This window comes from Budorcas taxicolor, chromosome 19, assembly GCF_023091745.1.
Source record: "Budorcas taxicolor isolate Tak-1 chromosome 19, Takin1.1, whole genome shotgun sequence".
Taxonomy (NCBI): Eukaryota; Metazoa; Chordata; class Mammalia; order Artiodactyla; family Bovidae; genus Budorcas; species Budorcas taxicolor.
Window position 1 is genome coordinate 26,508,475 of NC_068928.1, and position 22,485 is coordinate 26,530,959.

Consider the following 22,485-nt stretch of genomic DNA (forward strand, 5'->3'; position numbering starts at 1 on the left):
CAACTCCCAGGGTCTCGTGCGCATGCCCGCTGCGAGACCCCACAGCGTGACCACCTGTGGTAAGACGGAGTATCGAAAATTTCTCCAGTCTAAGGCCGTTCAGACCTGTCCACCTTCACGACACTGTTGTGGTCTGTTTAATTTCTTCTACAAGAATTTCTTGAGCGTCTTCGGGGTGCTGGGTGATGATGGTAGGACCTTTGGGGTATTACAGACTGGACAGCCATGGACCCTCTGTCTGCCTATCCCACTCCGCCACCTATCGGGGCCCTGGGAAAACGACTTGGTGAGTGTGACATTATTCGCCGTAGCGCTTCCCTCTGACCGGGAGCTGCGCTAAAACACGGACTGTCAATATATTCTGAGGCGCTTGCTCCTGTCAGCCGTTTCCCGCTCTGATTGCTTATTATGTGGTTGCCTCTGGGGATACAAAGGTGAGTGAGGTGGACTCTCACGTCAGAGTGGATAGGTGCTTTATTAGGGATACTCCCAGGGTGTATCTCTAGGAATAGAGAAAGGATTCTAGGAGGAAATGTTGCTTGAACTGAATCTGGGGGTTAACCAGGTCACTGAGAGGTTGGAGTGGAAAAGGGAAGGACACAGCAAGCGCGTAGTGCTGTGAGGGGCCGACAGCCTGGAAGTCCGGTAAGTTTGACTGGAGTGAACGCAGTGTGGTTGGTGGCTAGGTGTAACTGGGGAGACAGCAGTGGGGAGCCAGACCAGAAAATGGCTTGCAAGCTAAGGAATTTGAACTTTATTTTGAAGGCATTTGGGAATGGTTGAAAGGTTTTCAAGAAGTGGATTCTGACCAGCTATATCTTTCAGGAAAGATCAATCTTGACAGTTTATGGAAGGTTGAGAATGAAGCCAGTTTGCCCAGGGTTAGCAAGCGAGTGGAGGGTTTTAGTTAAATTTGAGGTATCTAGTATTTAACTTCACTCTTTTTCTAAATCCTAAGACGATAACAATAAGGGGATTTAAGGAAGGGGTCAAGGAAAGGAGTTATTAATAATAGCAAAACTTTCAATAGAAACTGGAAAACAGGTCATATGGTTAACTAAACCAGCAGTGAAGAAAGCTTAGAAGCAACTTAATTTACCCCTAAATCAATGGGATTACAGTACAGCTGGGCTGTCAGTCAGTTCAGTTGCTCAGTCCTGTCCAACTTTTCCACCCTATCGACTGCAGAGCGCCAGGCCTCTCTGTCCATCACCAACTCCCGGAGTTTACTCAAACTCATGTCTGTTTAGTCGGTGATGCCATCCAACCATCTCATCTTCTATCGTCCCCTTCTTCTGCCTTCAGTCTTTCCCAGTGTCAGGGTCTTTTCCAATGAGTCAGTTCTTCACATCAGGTGGCCAGAGTATTGGAGTTTCAGCTTCAGCATCAGTGCTTCCAATGAATATTCAGTACTGATTTCCTTTAGGATGGACTGGTTGGATCTCCTTGGTGTCCAAGGGACTCTGAAGAGTCTTCTCTGACACCACAGTTCAAAAGCATCATTTCTGTATTCAGCTTTCTTTATAGTCCAACTCTCACATCCATAGATGACTATTGGAAAAACCATAGCTTTGACTAGACAGACCTTCGTTGGCAAAGTAGTGTCTCTGCTTTTTAATAAGCTGTTAAGGCTGGTCATACTTTTTTTTTCCAAGGAGCAAGTGTCTTTTAATTTCATGGCTTCAGTCACCATCTGCAGTGATTTTGGAGCCCCCAAAAATAAAGTCTGCTACTGTATCCATTGTTTTCCCGTCTATTTGCCATGGAGTGATGGGACCAGATGCCATTATCTTAGTTTTCTGAATGTTGAGTTTTAAGCCAACTTTTTCACTCTTCTCTTTCACTTTCATCAAGAGGCTCTTTAGTTCTTTTTTGCTTTCTGCCATCAGTGTGGTGTCATCTGCATATCTGAGGTTTATTGATATTTCTCCCAGCAATCTTGATTCTAGCTTGGGCTTCATCCAGTCCAGCATTTCTCATGATGTACTCTGCATATAAGTTAAATAAACAGGGTGACAATATACAGCCTTGACTTACTGCTTTCCCAATTTGGAACCAGTCTGTTGTTCCATGAACAGTTGTAACTCATTTCTTGACCTGCATACAGATTTTTCAGGAGGCAGATAAGGTGGTCTGATATTCCCATCTCTTGAAGAATTTTTCACAGTTCGTTGTGATCCACAATAAACTTTGGCTTTGGCATAATCAGTAAAGCAGAAATAGATTTTTTTCTGGAACTCTCTTGCTTTTTGATGATCCAGTGGATGTTGGCAATTTGATCTCTGGTTCCTCTTGCCTTTTTAAAATCCAGCTTGAACATCTGGAAGTTCACGGTTCATGTATTGTTGAAGCCTGGCTTGGAGAATTTTGAACATTACTTTGCCAGCGTGTGAGATGAGTGCAATTGTTCGGTAGTTTGAGTATTCTTTGGCATTGCCTTTCTTTGGGATTGGAATGAAAACTGACCTTTTCCAGTCCTGTGGCCACTGCTGAGTTTTCCAAATTTGCTGGCATATTGAATGCAGCACTTTCACAGCATCATCTTTTAGGATTTGAAATAGCTCAACTGGAATTCCATCACCTTCACTAGCTTTGTTCATAGTGATGCTTCCTAAGGCCCACTTAACTTCACATTCTAGGATGTCTGGCTCTAGGTGAATGATGACACCATTGTGGTTATCTGGGTCATGAAGATCTTTTTTGTACAGTTCTTCTGTGCATTCTTGCCACCTCTTCTTAATATTGTCTGCTTCTGTTAGGTCCATACTGTTTCTGTCCTTTATTGTGCCCATCTTTGCATGAAATATCCCCTTGGGATCTCTAATTTTCTTGAAGCGATCTCTAGTTTTTCCCATTCTATTGTATTCCTCTATTTTTTTTTTTGCCTTGATCACTGAGGAAGGCTTTCTTATCTCTCCTTGCTGTTCTTTGGAACTCTGCATTCAAATGAGTATATCTTTCCTTTTCTCCTTTGCCTTTCTCCTCTCTCCTTGTCATAGCTGTTTGTAAGGCCTCCTTAGACAACCATTTTGCCTTTTTGCATTTGTTTTTCTTGGGGATGGTCTTGCTTCTTGCACAGTGTCACAAACCTCCATCCATAGTTCTTCAGGCAGTCTGTCTATTAGATCTAATCCCTTGAATCTATTCGTCACTTCCACTGTATAGTTGTAAGGGATTTGATTTAGGTCATACCTGAATGGTCTACTGGTTTTCTGTACTTTCTTCAATTTAAGTCTGAATTTGTCAATAGGCGTTCATGATCTGAGCCACAGTCAGCTCCCAGTCTTGTTTTTGCTGACTGTATAGAGTGTCTCCATCTTTGGCTGCAAAGAATATAATCAATCTGATTTTAGTATTGACCATCTGGTGATGTCCATGTGTAGAGTCTTCTCTTGTGATGTTGGAATAGAGTGTTTGCTATGACCAGTGTGTTTTCTTTGCAAAAGTCTGTTAGCCTTTGCCCTGCTTCATTCTGTACTCCAAGGCCAAATTTGCCCTTTACTCCAGGTCTCTCTTGACTTCCTACTTTTGCCTTCCAGTCCCCTGTAATGAAAAGACGTCTTTTTTGGGTGTTAGTTCTAGAAGGCCTTGAACTGTTCAACTTCAGCTTCTTCAGCATTATTGGTCAGGGCATAGACTTGGATTACTGTGATATTGAATGGCTTGCTTTGGAAACGAAGAGAGATCATTCTGTTGTTTTTGAGATTGCGTCCAAGTACTGCATTTCGGACTCTTTTGTTGACTATGATGGCTACTCTATTTCTTCTAAGGGATTCTTGCCTACAGTAGTAGATATAATAGTCATCTGAGTTAAATTCACCCATTCCAGCCCATTTTAGCTGGAATGTAGGTAATACTAAAATTAGGAGGATTATTTGAAGTAACAAGGCTGTATATTGTCACCCTGCTTATTTAACTTCTATGCAGAGTACATCATGAGAAGCGGTGGGCTGGAAGAAGCACAAGCTGGAATCAAGATTGCCGGGAGAAATATCAATAACCTCAGATATGCAGATGACACCACCCTTATGGCAGAAAGTGAAGAGGAACTAAAAAGCCTCTTGATGAAAGTGAAAGAGGAGAGTGAAAAAGTTGGCTTAAAGCTCAACATTCAGAAAATGAAGATCATGGCATCTGGTCCCATCACTTCATGGGAAATAGATGGAGAAACAGTGGAAACAGTGGCAGACTATTTTTTGGGGCTCCAAAATCACTGCAGATGGTGATTGCAGCCATGAAATTAAAAGATGCTTACTCCTTGAAAGAAAAGTTATGACCAACCTAGATAGCATATTCAAAAGCAGAGACATTACTTTGCCAACAAAGGTCCATCTAGTCAAGGCTATGGTTTTTCCAGTGGTCATGTATGGATGCGAGAGTTGGACTGTGAAGAAAGCTGAGTGCTGAAGTATTGATGCTTTTGAACTGTGGTGCTGGAGAAGACTCTTGAGAGTCCCTTGGACTGCAAGGAGATCCAGCCAGTCCATTCTAAAGATCAATCCTGGGTGTTCTTTGGAAGGACTGATGCTAAAGCTGAGACTCCAATACTTTGGCCACCTCATGCGAAGAGTTGACTCATTTGAAAAGACTGATGCTGGCAGGGATTGGGGGCAGGAGGAGAAGGAGACGACAGAGGATGAGATGGCTGGATGACATCACCGACTCAATGGACATGAGTTTGAGTGAACTCCGGGAGTTGGTGATGGACAGGGAGGCCTGGCGTGCTGCTGTTCATGGGGTCGCAAAGAGTTGGACACGACTGAGCGACTGAATGACTGAACTGAACTGAACTGACCCCCCCATCTCCTTCTTTACTTAATGTGTCTCAGCAACTACTTACCCTCAACTCATCAGATTGCTGGAGGTTTCTTTGTTAGTGATGGAAAACAGAGTCTTTCTCATGGAGGGTACCTGGGTATGATTGTATTGAAGACAGAGATTGAGTGAAAGTTATTTACTGGGTGGTGGTTTCTAGAACTCTGGCAACTAGGCTTATACCTTCAAGGTCAGAGACTGGAAGACTCTTACCTGGGGAATTTGACTATTCAGAGAAAAGACCTAAGGGTATTGTCAGGGGTTCTTCAACAGAGCAGTTAGCTGGATCACCCGCCAGTAAAACCCACAGTTGTAAGTCCCACCTGTATCCTCAGATCTTCTAGTCATCTTCTTAGTATGTCCCCCTGAAAGATGAGCAGACAGGGACTTCCCTGGTGGTCCAGTGGTGAAGAATCACCCTTCTGGTACTGAGGACGTGGGTTCAATTCCTGATCTGGAACTAAGGGCCCACGTGTCATGGGGCAACTAAGCCTGTGTGCTGCAACTCCTGAGCCCATGAGCTCTGTAGCTCCATGCTGCAATGAAATGCCCACGCACCATGATGAACTATCCCATATGCCCGACTCAGTAAGGCCTGATGCAGCCAGATAAATACTAAAACAAGAATGTGCATTTTTTTAAAAGTAAGATGAAAGATCTAAAACAAAGGATTTCCAGATGTTTGCTGAAACTTTCTAACTTCAGGTTAGAGAGAGACCAAATATACTGGGGGGAAAAAAAGCACCTTAGATAACAAAGAGTAAAACTTAAGGAAAAAAACATTGATCCTATTAGGTGAGAGATTGGGGGTTCCCATGTGGTGCTAGTGGTAAAGAATCTGCCTGCCAATTTGGGAGATTTAAGAAACTCAGGTTCCATCTCCTGGAGGAGGGCATGGCAACCAGTATTCTTGTCCTGGAGAAACCCATGGACAGACGAGCCTGGCAGGCTGCAGTCCATAGTGTCACAAAGAGTCGGACACGACTGAAGCAACTTGCAACTTAGCACACACACATTATAATAGAGGATTGAATGGAAGAAAACACAGTTTAAAATAAAACCACAAGGGAAGGAATACATTGAGCAAAAGGGTTGAAGAGCAAGTGACAAAATTAGAGAATCAGTCCAGGGACTTAAATTCTGCAAGAGAACAAGGTAAAGGGGAGGAACAGACGTGTGTTTCCAGATGAAAAGCGCTCATTAAGTGACTAGCATCAAGGCACATCATAAAATGTCAGATCACTAGTCTCAGAAAAGGAGGTCTTGCAAAAGCTTCCAGAGAAAAAACAGATCAGCAATCAGAATGGCGCTGAGCCTCTGAATAGTAACAGTCTGCACCAGTGGAGTAGTGCCTTTAACATTTTAGGGGAAAGTGGTTTCCAGCCTGCAGCTCTCTACTGAAGCTGTGCTTTGGGCAGGCTAAAAATGCAGTGGTTCAACCAAACAGAACTTAATTTTTTCTCAGAAAACAGTTCATTGTGGGTAGTTCAGTATTTTCCACAAATCAGACAGAGACCAAGGCTAGCAGTGCAGCTCTGCCATCCTTTAGGCTCTGATGCTCAAAAGTATGGTCTTCATGGAACTTTCCTGGTGGTCTAGTAGCTAAGTAGTCCTTACTCCCAATTTAGGGGGCCAGGGTTTGATCCCTGGTCAGGGAACTAGATCCCACATGCCTCAACTAAGAGTTCACATGCCACAACTAAAGAGCCCACATGCTGCAACTAAGACACGGCATAGTCAAATAAATATATTAATTAAAAAATCTTTTTTCAGGCCATAGGATTGGCATTACCTAGATGCTTGTTAGAAAAGCAGACTCTCAGGCCCTGCTAAGACCCACTGCATGAGCATCTGTTTGAAGATCCCCAGATGCTCTGTGTGCACAGTGAACATTGAGAAACACTGCTCTGGGGCATTGCTGTCTGCAGTGTCATAACTGGATTGCTGCCATCCATGGGTTGCAGCTGGCAGGAAGGCAGAAGAGAAAGTATGGAGGAGGCACACCTGTCTCAGGCACAGGCACACCTGTCTCTCTGGCTAGGGAGAGGCCCATGTAATTTTTACTCACATTCCTTCGAAGAAAACTCAGTCATGTGGTCTCACATCAGCTCCAGGATTTGGAGAAATCCAGTCCTTACTTAGGTGGTTGACTATCAATATTTTTCTAGCACCATGGGAGAATAGATTAGATTTTGGGGGATATCTAGACTGTCACAACAGCTCAACTGTCAATAACAAAGACAGAATAAGGACATTTTGATATGTACAGGGTCTCAAGTTTGTCTCCCAAGTATGCTTCTCAGGAGGTGATTAGAGTTAGACCCAAGTTAGACGGCTCTTGGAGAGATTTTTTTTTCAAGGAGACAGATCACATCTGTTTTGTTTTGAGTTAATTGAGAGGATACATAGATTCTTTTTGGAGAAGAATATAGTGCAGAATTAATGATAAATTCAGAGAATAAGCAACTTTTAAAAATGACAGTTGTTCAGGGGAAACAGTTGCGCGAGTAGAGAAGGGTAATCAGAATATACCACATAGTGCAGCTCAAGGTAACATTTGCAATAAATCCTGAATGTTGACAGAGTGCTCTTGAGAGAGTATCCCATGCTGGAGCAGCGGGGATGGTGAAAGGGACTCAGACTTCACCTTACATGGCAGGAAGCATGAAGAAGTAGCAAAATAAACTTGTTTGGAGATACAGAGTAAATACCAAAAGAAACATCTAGATGAGGTGAGAGTGGTTGCCTGTGAGAAGAAGGAAATTGTAGAGAGGGTAGGGGCTTACTTTTTATTGTGATAGGCCTCGTAGTTATATCTGACTCCTTCCACTGTGTGGGTATACACGTTTGAAAGTAAAAATTAAATCAACATGAAAAGTGAGAGAGGGGTTTTCCATCTTCCCTTTCGATCCTTGCAGTTAGAGGAGCAAGGTCGTGAGGCAAGGAGCCGTAGGTTTGCAGCCGCCGTTTCTTCCGCCTCCGGTCTCTGGATCTTTTGTAGAGCGTCCAGCAGCGCTATGCTGGGACAGAGCATCCGGAGGTTCACGGCCTCTGTGGTTCGTCGGAGCCACTGTGAGGAGGGTCCAGGGAAGAATATACCATTTTCAGTGGAAAACGAGTGGAGGTTACTAGCTGTGATGACTTTGTACTTTGGGTCTCGATTTGCTGCACCTTTCTTTATAGTAAGACACCAACTGCTTAAAAAGTAATCCATGAGACAGATAGGAAGAGGAGCATAGTAAGAGGTGCAGTCTCTTAAAAGGATCAGTCCCTTGAACTCAGCATCCTAGATATGTTTGTAAATAACTTATGGCATAAATCCTTAATGCCTCTTCTCTGAAATACAGAACATGATAATTGAACATGTGCTTACATTTTGTTTGGGTAATATTGCATTATTAGTTTCTTAATTAAATACGTATTTGATTAAAAAAAAAAAAGAAAAGTGAGAGAGGAAAAACTTGAGAAATACTTTACTGTGAAAGAGCCCCAAGTGTGGAGGAATGCTTTTTTCTTTGGTTTTCTTTCTTTCTCTCCCTTCTTTCCGTCCTTCCTTCTTCTCTCCCTTTCTTCCTTTAATGAAAGAGACCTGTGCGGGTTTATTTACCATGGAGGAAGAATCAGTAGAGAGAGAGAGGCAGAGGTTGAAGAGCTGGGGCCGTTTTGCTGAATCAGTGTCTCAGAGGAGTTGGGAGGGGAGTGATCTGAGCACAGATGGAGGGATTAGCCTGGCCCGGGAAGAGGCATGTGGTGTAGGAGAAACAGTGTCCGTGCTTGTTGGTAGGAGATGGGATTCATTTATCCCTTAGAGTCTAATCTCTGTGAAGAGTGGGGGAGAAATCGCTCTGAATGTGAGAAAGGTTTGGAAAATTAGTGAGTAGGGTGGGAGAAGGAGAAAGGAGGTGACCAGGGACATGGAGGGGAGGGGGACTGGTAGTTATCAGGTACTGAGGGTCCCAGCTGAGGTTAGAAGCTATAAGTTTGTAGTGGCCCAGATCCATACCCATTGCTTAGCATGGTTTTGGCACCTAGGATGTGTTAAAAATATTTCTTGAGGGACTTGTGGTTCAGTCCCCGGTCCAGTGGTTAAGACTCTGGTCTTCCAGCACAGGGGGCTCTGGTGAGAAGAACTAAGATCCCACATGCCGCTCAGCATGGCCAAAAAAATGTGATGAATGAACAAGTAACTGGTTGTGCGATTTTTCTCTGGCAGTGCCTCAGCAACCCTGTGCTGGAGCGGAGAAGGGAAGGGTGAGGTGTTGCTTAGGCAGAGCCAAGGGTGGGGTTTGAGAGTAGGTTTTGTGAAAGGAGGAACATTTGAAGCTGCTGAGATGGTGGTTGATATGATGATCTTGAAATTTCATCTGGAAAGAAAAGGAAGTGTTAAACTGTGAGAAAGCCAAAGGGGCAAGTTTTGTGACAAAAAACCAAGAAGCTATTTTAAAAAAATGATTGTACCTGACTACATATTACAATTTAAAATTCATGGGTTTTTAAACTGTAATATGTAGTCAACAATTTTGTTGTTCTTCTTTAGTTGGTAAAGTTGTGTCTGACTCCTTGCGACCCCAGGGACTGTAGCCCACCAGGCTCCTCTGTCCATGGGATTCTCCAGGCACGAATACTGGACTTGGTTGCCATTTCCTTCTCCAGGGGAGCTTCTTGACCCAGGGATCGAAAAGATGCTCACCCTTTTTTCTCTCATTAAAAAAAAATTTTTTTTATAGGAGTGTAGTTGATTTATAATGTGTTAGTTTCAGGTGTACAGAAAAGTGATTCAATTATATATATATATATATACTCTAAATACATATATACTTTTTTGTATGTATACTTTTGGGGGGCTACTTCCTGCACCACAAGAGAAGTTCTTATATCCTTGTTGTTTAGTTGCTAAGTCATGTCTGACTTTTTTTGCAACCCCATGGACTGTAATGCTCCAGGCTCCTCTGTCCGTGGGATTTTCCAGGCAAGAGTGCTGGAGCAGGTTGCTGTTTCCTTCTCCAGGGGATCTTCCCAACCTAGGGATTGAACCTATATCTCCTGCATTGGCAGGTGGATTCTTTACCACTGTGTCACCTACGAAGCCTCTATATACTTGTTCAGATTCTTTGCCTTTATATTAGGTTATTACAAAATACTGAATGTGTTCCTTGTGCTATACATTAGGTCCTTGTTGGTTATCTCTTTTATATATAGTATAGATGCTCACCCTCTTTGACCCAGCAATTCTACTTTTTCTTTTTGGTCGTGTTTTGCGGCTTGTGGGATCTTAGTTCCCCAACCAGGGATTGAAAGCGGACCCTTAGCAGTGAAAGCGCGAGGAGTCTTAACCACTGGACACCCAGGGAATTCCCCCACCAATTCTACTTTTAACAGTTTGTTCTACATATGCACTTTGCATGTGAAAAAAGACATGTCTTCAAGGATAATTATTGTAATAGTGTTTGAATTAGGAAGAGTGGACATCCTTCATGTTCATTGATAGACAACTGAAAAGTAAATGACAAGGCAGTGGAAGCCAGGCGACTCTTTAAAGCAATGAGGGAGATCTAGGGACTTCCATGGTGGCCCAATGGTTAAGAATCTGTTTTCCAGTGTAGGGGGTGCAAGTTTGATCCCTGGTCAGGGAACTAAGATCTTACATACTACAGGGCAACTAAACCCCATGTATTGCAACTAAGAGCCCATGTGCCACAACTAAGGCTTGATGGCAACCAAACTATAAAGAAATGAGATAAAGAATGAGATAGGTGTATATGGGTTGCTAAAGGAATGTTCTTCTAGTTGCGTGATTAAGGGAAAAAAGCCAGGTGTAGAAGAGTGCATAGTATGCTGTTCAGTTCAGTCGCTCAGTCATGTCCGACTCTTTGAGACCCCATGAACCGCAGCACGCCAGGCCTCCCTGTCCATCACCGACTCCCGGAATTCAACCAAATTCATGGCCATTGAGTCGGTGATGCCATCCAGCCTCTGTCATCCCTTTCTGTCATCCCTTTCTCCTCTGTCATCCCTTTCTCCTCCTGCCCTCAATCTTTCCCAGCATCAGGGTCTTTTCAAATGAGTCAGCTCTTCACATCAGGTGGCCAAAGTATTGGAGTCTCAGCTTCAACATCAGTCCTTCCAATGAACACCCAGGACTGATCTCCTTTAGGATGGACTGATTGGATCTCCTTGCAGTCCAAGGGACTCTCAAGAGTCTTCTCCAACACCACAATTCAAAAGCATCAATTCTTCTGTGCTCAGCTTTCTTTATAGTCCAACTCTCACATCCATACATGACCACTGGAAAAACCATAACCTTGACTAGATGGATCTTGGTTGACAAAGTAATGTCTCTGCTTTTTAATATGCTGTCTAGGTTGGTCATAACTTTCCTTCCAAGGAGTAAGCATCTTTTAATTTCATGGCTGCAATCACCATCTACACTGATTTTGGAGCCCCCCAAAATAAAGTCAGCCACTGTTTCCACTGTTTCCCCATCTATTTGCCATGAAGTGATGGGACCGGATGCCATGATCTTCGTTTTCTGAATGTTGAGCTTTAAGCCAACTTTTTCACTCTCCTCTTTCACTTTCATCAGAGGCTCTTTAGTTCCTCTTCACTTTCTGCCATAAGGGTGGTGTCATCTGCATATCTGAGGTTATTGATATTTCTCCCGGCAATCTTGATTCCAGCTTGTGCTTCCTCCAGCCCAGCGTTTCTCATGATGTACTTTGCATAGAAGTTAAATAAGCAGGGTGACAATATACAGCCTTGACATACTCCTTTTCCTATTTGGAGCCAGTCTGTTGTTCCATGTCCAGTTCTAACTGTTTGCTGTTATCTGTATTTAAAATAAGGGAGAAATATAGGTTATATGGGTATGACTGTGTCTGAAGAAATGTCTTTGGAAGAATAATCAAGGAACTGGTGATACTGGCTGCCTCTGGGAATGAGGAATGGGAGGCTGGGGGTCCAAGGGCAGGAGGGAGGCTTCTCTTCCCTGCGGATTTTTTTTTAACTATGTGCATGTTTCACTTTCTTAAAAGCATTAGAAATGTTTTTAAGCTAAAAGAAAAAAGGCCTTGTTTCTCAAACTGTGTTCTAATTCAAAATCCTGATTCATGGATTCTTGCTGGGACCAAATGAATCAGAATCGGGAAAAGGTGGAAGCCTAGGACTCTGTGTCTTTATCGTGCACCCCAGAGGATTCGGATTCACCTGAAAAGCTGTGAGGTCCACAGGCCAAGAGCTCCGAGGTCAAGGAGCAGGTTTCTGGAGTCAGAGGGATGATGGCGGTTCCTCCGTGTGAAGAAGACCAGGGTGTGCAAATAGACTGCTACTGTGGAGAGGTAAGCAAGGTCACTGGCATTCTGGGGGCACGAAAAGCCTGTGGGTAAATCATGATTTAATTAGGTTTCATGAGCCATGTGCATGCCTGTATGCTTTGTCGTTGTCTGACTCTGAGACTGACTGTGACCCCATGAGCTGCAGCCCGCCAGGCTCCTCTGTCCATGGAATTTTCCAGGCAAGAGTACTGGAATGGGTTGCCATTTCCTCCTCCAGGGGGATCATCCCAACCCAGGGATTGAACCCGCATCTCCTGCATTGGCAGGCGGATTCTTTACCACTGAGTCACTAAAGGCTGGTAGGAGGGGCCCCATTGCCTCACCGGCCTCATCTGGAACTGCTTTGCCCCTGGATGTCTCTGTCCCAGTCCCTCTGGCCTCTTTCAGCCTCTGAAATGTGCTCTGTTCCCGCTGCCCTCACACATGGTGTTGCTGTTGCCTGGGATACTGGCTTCCTCATCTTCCAGGGCTCTGTTCCAAGGTCACCACCACCTCCAGGGAGATCAGTCTCCAGCCCTCGCCTCAGTCAGAGCTCCCTAGCTGCTGTGTTTCTCCTTTGGAGCAGATGCTGTAATGATTTCAAGTTTGTTTTGATCACTGCCATCCCTGTGCTATGCTTAGCACCTGATGGGGATTTAAATCAAGATGGTTCATGGCACGAATGAATGAGCCTTAAGAGAAAAAGGAAGGTTGGACTGCAGGAGTGGGAGTGGGTGGTGGAGTGAGGGATGTCAGGAGTATCACTGCCTCCCTCCAGGCCAGCCAGGGCCTTGGGCCCAGCCTCTGGGAGTCCCCGACGAGCGTCAGAGGGACAGTGGTGGGCTGTAGCTTCTTGGGACTTGTCCACAGCAGCATGACTGCCTTTGGCTGCCTGAAGCCTCGGCTTCTGTGTGACAGTGTAAGTACCAGGCTCCACAGAGATGTCAGTCGTGTGGCTTCTGCCTGCAGCTGTGGCCCCGCCAAGCCCCAGGAACAGACAGTGGGAGCAGCCACACGGAGCAGTGGAAACAGCTCAGTCACAACAGGCCACCCCGTGGTCGCATATGTTAGCCCCAACAGGGACGGGGCTGCCCTGCCCACCTCCCACAAGCATCTAGTCTGCGGGAAAGTGAGTTGTTATTCCCTCTGTAAATGAGAGAGTTTGCTCTGTGGTTTTATCAAACTGCCTTTGAGTCGGGACTGACCAAATCAAGTTTCTGTGTTCACCTTGGGGCACAGGTACAGTTCAGCCATTCCGTAAATGTTTATTGACAGCCTGTGGGCCAGGTGCCACGTGGGTGCAGAGAAGGGACTGAGTCTCACCCACAGCTGACAGTCACGGATGAGCACACGATGCGCTCCTTAAACGCCGCTCAGAAAACACATGCACTCCGGCCTATTAAAAGGTTTATTTTCTTCTTTATGCGCAGAAACAATGAAGTGGTCTTGCCCCCCAAAGGGTCTCATCCTGAAGGAATGGGAGGCAGAGAGAGTGACAGGAGGGGGTGTAGGTGTGAGGTTGAATGTGGGAGTGCTTTCCCCCTCTTTTCCTATTATCACTCCTCTTCGGCTCCCCCTCCAAAAAATTGAGGTGTGAACACAGCTTGCCACCCACTGGGGGATTGGGGAAGCACAGCTGAAGTCAAAAAATTAATGCCCATGTTCCACAAGAGCTGGGTCCAGTGCGTATCTGGTGGGGGTGGGGGAGTGGGGGGGGCGTTGGTCGAGGAAGCCGCTGGGTGGAGGGGAAGGGAAGAGGGACTGGGATCCCCCTCAGTGACAGTGGGGGTCTTGGTCCTGCCTCCACCTGCCCCCCTGCCCCTGCCATCCACTCCCTTCTTCCAGCCTCCCTTCCTAGCAGAACTGGTCGTCGTAGTCCTCGTCCTTCAGCCCCTTGAGCCGCAGCCGGGCAAAGTCCTCAAACACAATGTCGTCGTCTGTGGCATAGCTTGGTGGTAGAGAGGAGGGGGTGAGGTGGGGGCCCCAGGCCTCCTCCACCTCCCAGTCCCCTCCCCTCCCAGAGACAGAGGCGCTGGCCAGAGTAGCCTTGGGACTGGAGATGTTTGCAGAAGGGACAGAGAAGGGGTGGTAGTTGGCAGCTCATTAGCCTAAGTCCTCTCAATTGGATGCTTCAACCATCCCGCCTCCCAAAGGGAAAAATAGGGTAGATCTGAATGTTACAGGAATCTGTCCAGAGAGTCAAAGCTTGAAGGGGTGGGGCACTCTTACTTGGTATCGAATTCAATGAGGTTGGTGTCCACAGGGGCATCTGTTTCAGGAGCAGCTGAGGGGAGGAGAGCCGGGGGGTGGGTGGGTACTAAAAGGACCAGCTTTCCTCTCCGCTGGCCTTGCTTCAGACCCTCCCTTTGTGGGCTTGGGTGGGTGGCAGGCTCACCTGACTGGGGCCTGGGAAGGGCGATGTGATCATGGGGCTTGGGGTGCATGAGAACAAAAGGCAGCTCCACTGAGACGTCCCTGGGATTGGGGGAGAGGTGGCAAGGAGAGATGATAGTGCAGAGCCAGAGGAAACCCCTGCGCCCCACCCCACCCCCAGGCTCCCCCCAGCCCAGCACTCACCCGCCTCGAGATACCACCAGCTTCACCTTGACCCTGTAGGACACCAGGATCCCCAGCACCTCCTTGTTGGCACCCTCCTTCACGCTGCAGTTGGGGGAAGGGGTTGGACCAGAGCCCACTGCTCTGCCCACTGCCCACCCCGGGGCCCCCATGAGGAGGCAGGACTACAGATACCAGCATGCTCATGTCACGTAAAGTACCCTGTTGTGGTCCTTCTCATCGCTCTCTCAGTAAAAGCCCAAGTCCTTACAGCCCAGCCACCCTGCACTGTCTTGCTCTCCATCAGCCCTCTGACCCCACTTCCAGCTCCCAGGCTGGCCTCCAAGGCTTGCTGTGTGTGGTCGTGTACAGAGAGGTGGGGAGGGGTGAAATCCAGCCCCTACTTTATGAAGCTGTTGCCCCTAGAGGGCCTGCCTCAGACACCCGGGTGGTCCACCTCAGGGTCTTTGTGCCTGTGGTACCCTCTGCCTGGAGCGCTCCTACCCTGCACATCCACATTACATACTCCCTTGGCGTCTTCACCCAGAATCCACCTCTGGATCAGGCCTCCCCATCCCTCCTACCACCCTCCCCTTTATATCTCCCATGTCGGCCTTGCTTTTTCTCCTTAACACCTGTCACTAAACACACTACACATTCTGTCCTGTATCTGATTTGTCTGGCCTCCCTCTGAGAACGGGAGAGGTGTTTAGGATCTGTTCAATGATAGAGCCCTGGCCCCGGGGACAGAACCTGGCACACAGCCGCACAGAATGGGTGTCTAGTTTCCTGCGCTGCAGCCAGCCCCCCTCCCCGCCGACTCCCCCTCACATGGTGCTGGACGCCAGGTTGGTGTCCTCGTGCTTGAGCTTCCCATCCAGGGCGAGGCCACGCTTCTCCCGGTTGTTGCTGAGCAGGGGGGTTATGGTGTACACCTTACAGAACGTGGAACTGGGTGACACCTGGTCACTGCGGGGTGGGGACAAGAGAGGGAGACTCTGAGGGGGCAGGCGGGGCAAGGGGGCAGCTCCCACCCCCAGCGGCTTCTCCCGCATCACCAGCCCCTCCTCTCTGTGGGCACGGGTCACAAGGAGTAGGTTTTGGCTCAAGCTGCTCAAGAAAACGGGCAGCTCAGAGCCACCCTCAGACTGGAGGGAATGCCCTTGTAAGTTGAGACAGTTTGAGAAGAACCACCCACGTCCCCATGTTCTCAGGGCCCACCCTTCCCAGGGCTGTTCTGCTACTCACTCCTGTTCGACCTGAGCCACGGGACACTTGTACTGGGCAGTGCTGAAGAGGCAGATGTCGGCGTACTGTCTCACTGTGGGGGGAAGGGGCCGGGTGCCAAGCCGGGGCATGGGGTACAGACAACCCCCTACTTAGCTCCAGACCCAGGCCCCAGGCCATCACTGCCCCGGCCCCTCTGAGGACCCTCACTGCCCCTCCATCTCATCCCGGGACAGACAGCCTGAGGTCTTTGAGCCCTGTGGGTCTCCCAAACTGGGCTCTGTCCTGGGGCTGAGCTGATGCTTGAGGCCACGTTGGCAGAAACTGCCCACCCCACCGCCTTGCCGACCACCGTAAGGCCCCCTTCCAACCCCCACCTCCTACCAGAGACTTTGATCTTCTTGACAGTCTTGGTGGAGTTATTCGTGACGTGGACATTGACATTGAGGGGCTCCCCATGGTAGTACAGCTTTTGAGGGGAGGGGGTCAGGTTAATTGGGTGTTTTCACTGGTCCTGTTATTAGCATGCCCCCCTCCTCACCCCGGCCACACACACACAGGGTTGGGCCTCCTCCCAGCCTGTACCCAAGCCCACCCTCAGCTAAGGTGGCCTCCTTTGAAAACATCATCCTGCCCTGTGGTTCCAGCCCTCCCCCCAGGGCTTGCACTGCAGCACGTGCATCGCCACCCCACCTCCTTGTCCAGCGAAGCCTCAAGGTGCAGGGACCGGTCAGACATGAGGAAGTGGCGTGTGGTTTCGGCTGAAGGCTGGGGGCCGGGTTTCTCTGGGGCAAACTGCACCTTTCGGATCACCAGACGCACAGAGTTCCTGGGGGCAGGGGGTGAGCGGTGAGAGGGTCAGTCTTCAGAGGGTCAGACACTGGTTCCCACCTTCCACAGGGGTCCGGGTCAGGCCCAAGGGGAGGTTGCTTCCCTCACCGTTTGTGGCTTTTCTCTTCTAGTGATTTGGCGCAGAAGGCTCGAATCTCAAAGTCTACCCCGCAGGCCTCAAGGGGGTAGAAAAGGTCACATCTTACACAAGGTCCCTGCCACCACTCCCTTCCTTCCTGCTTCCCTGGCCTTGGGCAAGGACTCTTGGTCTGAGGAGCCTAGGGCCTGGGTCTCCTGCCTCTGCCTCCCTGAGGCCTGGCTCCTGCCTGGGCTCGGTCTTGGCTGTGCAAGGTGAGCCCTTCTACCCTTATGAGCAGGTCAAGAGCAGGAGGCAGTATTGCACGGGGACAGGGGACAGCACCCATTCCATAGGGCCACCACCACGGGGCATATTTCCCTGCCCTGAGTCCCACCCTGATGTCTCCTCAGCACCCCAGCCCGCCTCAGGTGTGCCCCTGGCTCCTGCTGGACTCTTCCTCCCGTACCTTCCCCGTGTCCTCTGGGCCTGGCTGCAGGGTGACGGAGCAGGGCAGGTTCTGGGGTATCTGTGGCAGAGGAAAAGAGTTCAGTTCTTCCAGAAAGTCCCCAGATCTTCCCCTCAACTTAAGAGGCTGGAGGACTCCTGGGGATGAGAAAGGAAAACAGAGGGGGCCCCAGGGAAGAGGCAGAGAGGCTAGGAGTGCAGGGTGACCCTGAAGGGATCTGGGGGTCCCACAGTGTTACTCCCAGACCTTCTTGTAACAGGTGCCTCACCCCTGCCCCCAACACAGTCCCGGACCCCTTGCTCTGCAGAGGGTGGGGGCATCCTCACTGTGAAAAAAAAGGGGTGGGCATGCTGGCCCAGCTTCCTCAGCAGCCGCTCCTGCAGGCGGGTGGGGGGCCGGGGTGGGTTTGGCGTTGGGGGGAAGGCCTGGTAGTTGGCGATGAACAGGTCTTTGCGGAAGGACAAGCCCAGCACGTCCAGGTCTTCACGGCCATAGCGAAAGGCGCAGGTGAGGGTCACAAACACTAGCAAGGGAGGGCAAGGTGGGGTGGTCAGGAGCCCCCCTCCCCAAGTCCCCCCAGTTCGTAGCAGCAGCAGCTGCTCCTTTCTCAGCAGCAAAGCACCAGCCTGAATCTCACCCCACTCCTGGCTTTTGCCTCAGCTCCCCACCTGTCTCCTTGGGGCCCATCTCAGTGCCAACCCCACCTTCCTGACTCCCTTCCCTCAGGCCCTTGGCCTCAGGGCCGGTACCTTTGCGGTCCTTCAAGTAGTCCGGGTCCACTAGCACCACGCCATCTGGCAAAGGGGACACAGGAGTGCAGTTCCTGTCAGGGCCTCCTCCATTCCTGGGCCCAGGAACTGCCTCCCATCTCGGGGGACATGATGCTCCCTTCTGGGCACTCTTACCTACAGGATCCACTTTGTCCAGGTGGTCCACAAAGTCCCGCTTGCCCAGGTACACCGTGAGCTGAGGACGCAGAAGGGTCACAGGAAGACTGGGTAGGGGGCTGGCAGGGCTTCAGAGCCCTCAAAACTGGCTGACCTGCCCCTGGGCCTCCCAGGCTGGGGGTCTCTGAAGGAGTGTCTCTGGGTTTTTATAGGGTTGCAAGAAGAGAGTGGTGGGCTTTCCCCTGACTAGCTGAACTTGAGGCTTCTAAACTGCTCCCTAATACAGGTTCCAGGTGGGTGGGTGTGTTTGTGTGTCCAGGAGAACCTGGCCCTAGGCAGGCGGTTAGAGAGCCTTACCAGATGCCTCCAGGCCTGGGCTTCTGGCCCCTCCCCCTGAGTCTCACTTAGGACCCCAGCCTGTCCCCACCCAGCCCTGTGGCTGGCTTAGGCCTTTGCGGCCAGGGGCTTCAGGAGGGAAGGAAGTCAGCTCTTAGCTGTCACAGGAAGTGGGGAGCTTGGGGTTGGGGATCGTCTAGGGGCAGGCCGGGCCTTGTGAGGGCCCAGGGAGGGTCGGGAGGGGAAGCGCTGTGGGAGACTCACCTTGCAGTTAGGACTCGACTTCTTGAAGACCCTAACAAAACAGAAAGGGAAACCCACTGCCTGCCTCAGACTCAGCAGGGACCCCGGTGCCAGGACCTCGTCCCTCCCTTGCCCGAGAAGGCAGAGCTCACCCGAGATTCCCACCTGTAGGCTTTGGGGCTTTACCCAGCCCTACCCCGTCCCACTTCTCCCCAGAAGGACAGGTAACCACAAGTCCTTAATACTCCCAGCATGGCAGCCCCCTTGCTCCACCCTCAGTAGTTTCCCTCCTCCCCTGGTAATGGCCTCCGGTTGCCAGAGGAACTGCTCAGGCTCTTCCCAGAGGATCTCCTCCAGGGGGACCGGAATGGGCAGGTTGCAGGTTGTCTGTATAAGACCTCTCCCTCTTTCCATCTCTGGTCTCCACCTCCCACAAGAGCTGGAATACTGGAAAGAGCAGTGGCTCTAAATTGGTTTCTATTATGGGAGGTTTCTAAGTGTGACCCTACTCTCCATTAACCTCCAACTGTCCCTGTCTCTGATCTCAGCAGCTTAAAATGTTATTTGTCTTTCCAAGGCCCAGCTCAGATGTCACCTCCTTTAGAAAGTAGATCCAGCCCCACTCTAGTCACTCCCTTTTTTGGGGTTTCTGTCACACCTTGTTTATGCTTTACCTGTAGTGTGATAGGGCTTCCCAAGTGGTGCTAGTGGTCAAGAACCCGCCTGCCAATGCAGGAGATGTAAGAGACAAGGGTTCGATCCCTGGGCCGGGAAGATCCCCTGGAGGAGGGCATGGCAACCCATTCCAGTATTCTTGCCTGGAGAACCCCATGGACAGAGGAGCCAGGTGGGCTGCAGTCCATGGGGTCACAAAGAACTGGAATTAGCACACATGTAGTGTGATAATGTGCAGTTAGCTGTGTATCATCTATTTCACTAGACTGTGAGCAACAGAGGCCTTACTGATTCAGGCATCCCCAGCATAGCTGCAGCCATAAGCCAGACGCCATGATGCTTCCTAACATTTATTGGGTGAATGGTTCATGCCCTGTAGCGTGCCAAGTGTTTCAGGTGTGTGATTGCATTGAATGCTGTCAGCAACCCAGTGATGGAGGTCCTAATATTCCTATTTTACAGGTGAGGAAACTGAAGCCCAGGAGAGGTCAAGTATTTTGCCTGAGGTCACGGAGAGTGTAAATGGTGGAATTCGGGTACAGAGGTACTCTGGCTCTTCATCACTAAATGATTGTACTATCCTGCCTCTGTTCTTGGCGTTATGTTTGTTGGAGTGAAGGAGATTCCGCTTTCTGGTTGCTGAAATGGTCTAAGCCTGGACTCCACCCACTGCTGGGAGGATAGGGAGATGTCTGGCAACCCCTGTGCCCTGGCCACTTGTGGGCCTGTTCTTTGCTGCCCCACCTTATTCCTACCAATCCACTCTGCCTCAGCAGTGATAGCCGGGAAGGGTCCCCAGGTAGTAGAAACTGAAATCCTGCCACCTGGCCCATCCACTGTAACAAAGTCACATGCCCCTTCTTCCCAGAAGGCCAAGCTATCCAAAGACCATAAGGCATAGGGTACAGAGGCCCCCAGGTACCCCCATCGAGGAAAGGAGGGCAGACACTGGTATGGTGGGAACTAGGATAAGCACCCTATCTCTTGTCCCCACCTGGGGGCTGACTGCTGTGGCAGCCTTCAGCTCTCCCTCCCCTTTGCTTCTGGTTTTCCTCTCTGTCCCAGTGTTTCTTCCTATTAGGAGTCCTTGGCAGAGGGTTGGGACAGCCACAGTCTGTTGGACAACTGGAGTGTGGTTCTGGAGTAATTGCCCTGAAGCAGCTGCAGGGCACCTGCCCTTTGGATCCTAACCCAGCCAACCTCCTGCCTGCTAGGGAGGAGCAAGCATGTGTATAGTGAGGCTGGCCAAGAAGGCGGAGTTTTGGGGTGACCTGAGAGGTGCCGAGTGGGTGGGGGGGGCAGCAGAAGCAGATGCCCCTTCACACTTCCTGCTATTCTCTCCATTTCCTGTGGCCCAGAATTTGATGGAGGTGGGAGGAATTGTGCCAAGTCAGCAGTCCCTGTGTGGTCCATCCGTCCCCCTCCCTGAACCACATAACGGAAATCTGGGGCCTCCCTCAAGTCAGCGACTTCCCCTTTTGCTGTGTTTAACCCCTAATCCAGGACACCAGTCCTCCTTCTGATCACCTCTCCAGTATCAATCGACTGGGTGTTCGGGAACCTGTGATTTCCTATTCTATGGGTGGGGAGCTGTGGGGCTGGTAAAATGTTTTGCAGAACAAGTGACAGCTCAGAACCAGGCCCCCATTCCTGATCCTCTCTGGAGAGAAGCAAATAGCCCCCATCTTTTCCCTCTTTTGCTCCTGCTCCCCAGAGACTCAGGCATTCACCCCCGGAGGTGTTGGGTCACAACAGGAAGTGGATTTTGCTAGAGACCAAAAAAGAGAACTCGGGGTGTCAGTGGAAGGAAGGAGCCTCGATTGCACAGAAAACATCCGGGGAGTGGATTGCGTGCCCTGGGCAGATAGAGCCTCCCCTCACTCACGGGAAGAGGGATAAGGCCCAGAATTGGGGAGGGTCGCCAAGCACTCTTTGCTCCCCCAAAACGAAGCTGTTGCTCCTAGCAACCCGGCGGAAAGCAGAAGTTTGGAAGCAGAGCCACCCGGCCCTTGGGGCCGGTGGGGGCAGCCTGACTGCCTGTGGGGTACTGGATAGGAGGCTTTCAAGTGGCTGGGCACGAGTCTTCGGGGGATCCCGCCCCTGGCATCTAGTCTGCCCACACCCGTCCTCTCCGAGCCGGCCACCTGCTCCTTCCTCCGCCCCTGCAACGCAGGCTGCACCGGAGAACCCAGTCGTCCGGCCCCCTACATCTCTGCGAGAAGCCCGATACAGGTTTCTTGATCTTCAGCCCTCGCTTTCTGCAGGGACTGTGGCATGCCTTCCCCTCATTATCCTCGAGGACCTAGGCGTGCGGCCCCGGATGGCTGTCCCCTAGGGACCCAGGCGTCCGGCCCCCGAATTTTCTCCCTGGTGTTCCTGTCTGAGGACCGTCCCGGCACCCGCCCGGTGCCGCCGTCCACGTCCCGCCGAATGGCCCCACCTCTCTTACCTGGTCCCGGGTTTCTCCCCCATGGTGCGCGCGCCCGCCGCCCGCCCGGTTCGCGGATAGCTCACAGCCTCCTAGCCCGCTGCCAGGTCCCTGCTCCTCCCCGCGCCACTGCGCACGCGCGCCCCCGCGCTCCCTCCACTACCCCCGCCTCTCCTTCCCCCCTCCCAACTTGGATCTGGAGAACGGAGTCCAGATGCGTCAGCCCGGATCGCGCGCGCCACGGCACTGCCCTCCCTCTCCTTACAGGCACGCGCGGTGATTGGCTCCGCCCGCCCCCCTCCGCCCTCCACCCCGACCCCTGCCGAGGGATCCCTCCCCGCGCGCAGTCTCTACACCCTGCTACTCCCGCCCATCTCTCCGCCCCTCCGCACCCGTTTAGGAACTGACTGGGCCCCCTCAAAAGGAGGCGCCCGCCTTCCAGGAGATTAAAGCATTCTGATTGGCTCCCTGCATCAAGCGCCCTGCAGGGGTTCCCTCCCCTTTGTTTGCTTTCTCGGTGGCGTTGGAGGCTACGGGGTTGGTGGCGGCGGTGGGTGAGCTCGAACACAGTCTAGGAAGGAGGATAAGGGGATGCACAGGTGGTGAGCGGTTCCAGTTGCGAGATGCTCGCC

The 22,485-nt window shown here is 50.3% G+C and overlaps 1 protein-coding gene and 1 long non-coding RNA gene across 3 annotated transcripts; one reads left to right on the forward strand and one right to left on the reverse strand.

The window, feature by feature from the left end:
* Window positions 1–66: 66 nt before the first annotated feature.
* On the forward strand, window positions 67–20,010 carry LOC128064407 (uncharacterized). 2 transcript variants are annotated; one of them, XR_008200994.1, is made up of 4 exons: window positions 67–131; window positions 215–286; window positions 12,004–12,149; window positions 19,888–20,010. It is a non-coding gene; the product is annotated as an uncharacterized LOC128064407 (long non-coding RNA). The 2 variants fall into 2 exon arrangements; XR_008200993.1 differs by lacking the exon at window positions 67–131 and having other exon boundaries at window positions 158–286; window positions 11,952–12,149.
* On the reverse strand, window positions 13,557–21,897 carry ARRB2 (arrestin beta 2). The gene is made up of 15 exons (XM_052657080.1): window positions 21,875–21,897; window positions 18,772–18,802; window positions 18,190–18,250; window positions 18,034–18,078; window positions 17,611–17,807; window positions 17,285–17,344; window positions 16,848–16,915; window positions 16,602–16,737; window positions 16,293–16,377; window positions 15,930–16,002; window positions 15,513–15,650; window positions 14,703–14,786; window positions 14,521–14,600; window positions 14,355–14,409; window positions 13,557–14,073 (listed from the first exon to the last, which is right to left on the reverse strand). The coding sequence occupies exons 1-15, from the start codon at window positions 21,895–21,897 to the stop codon at window positions 13,980–13,982; spliced, it is 1,230 nt and encodes a 409-aa protein (XP_052513040.1). The 3' UTR covers window positions 13,557–13,979.
* Window positions 21,898–22,485: the final 588 nt, after the last annotated feature.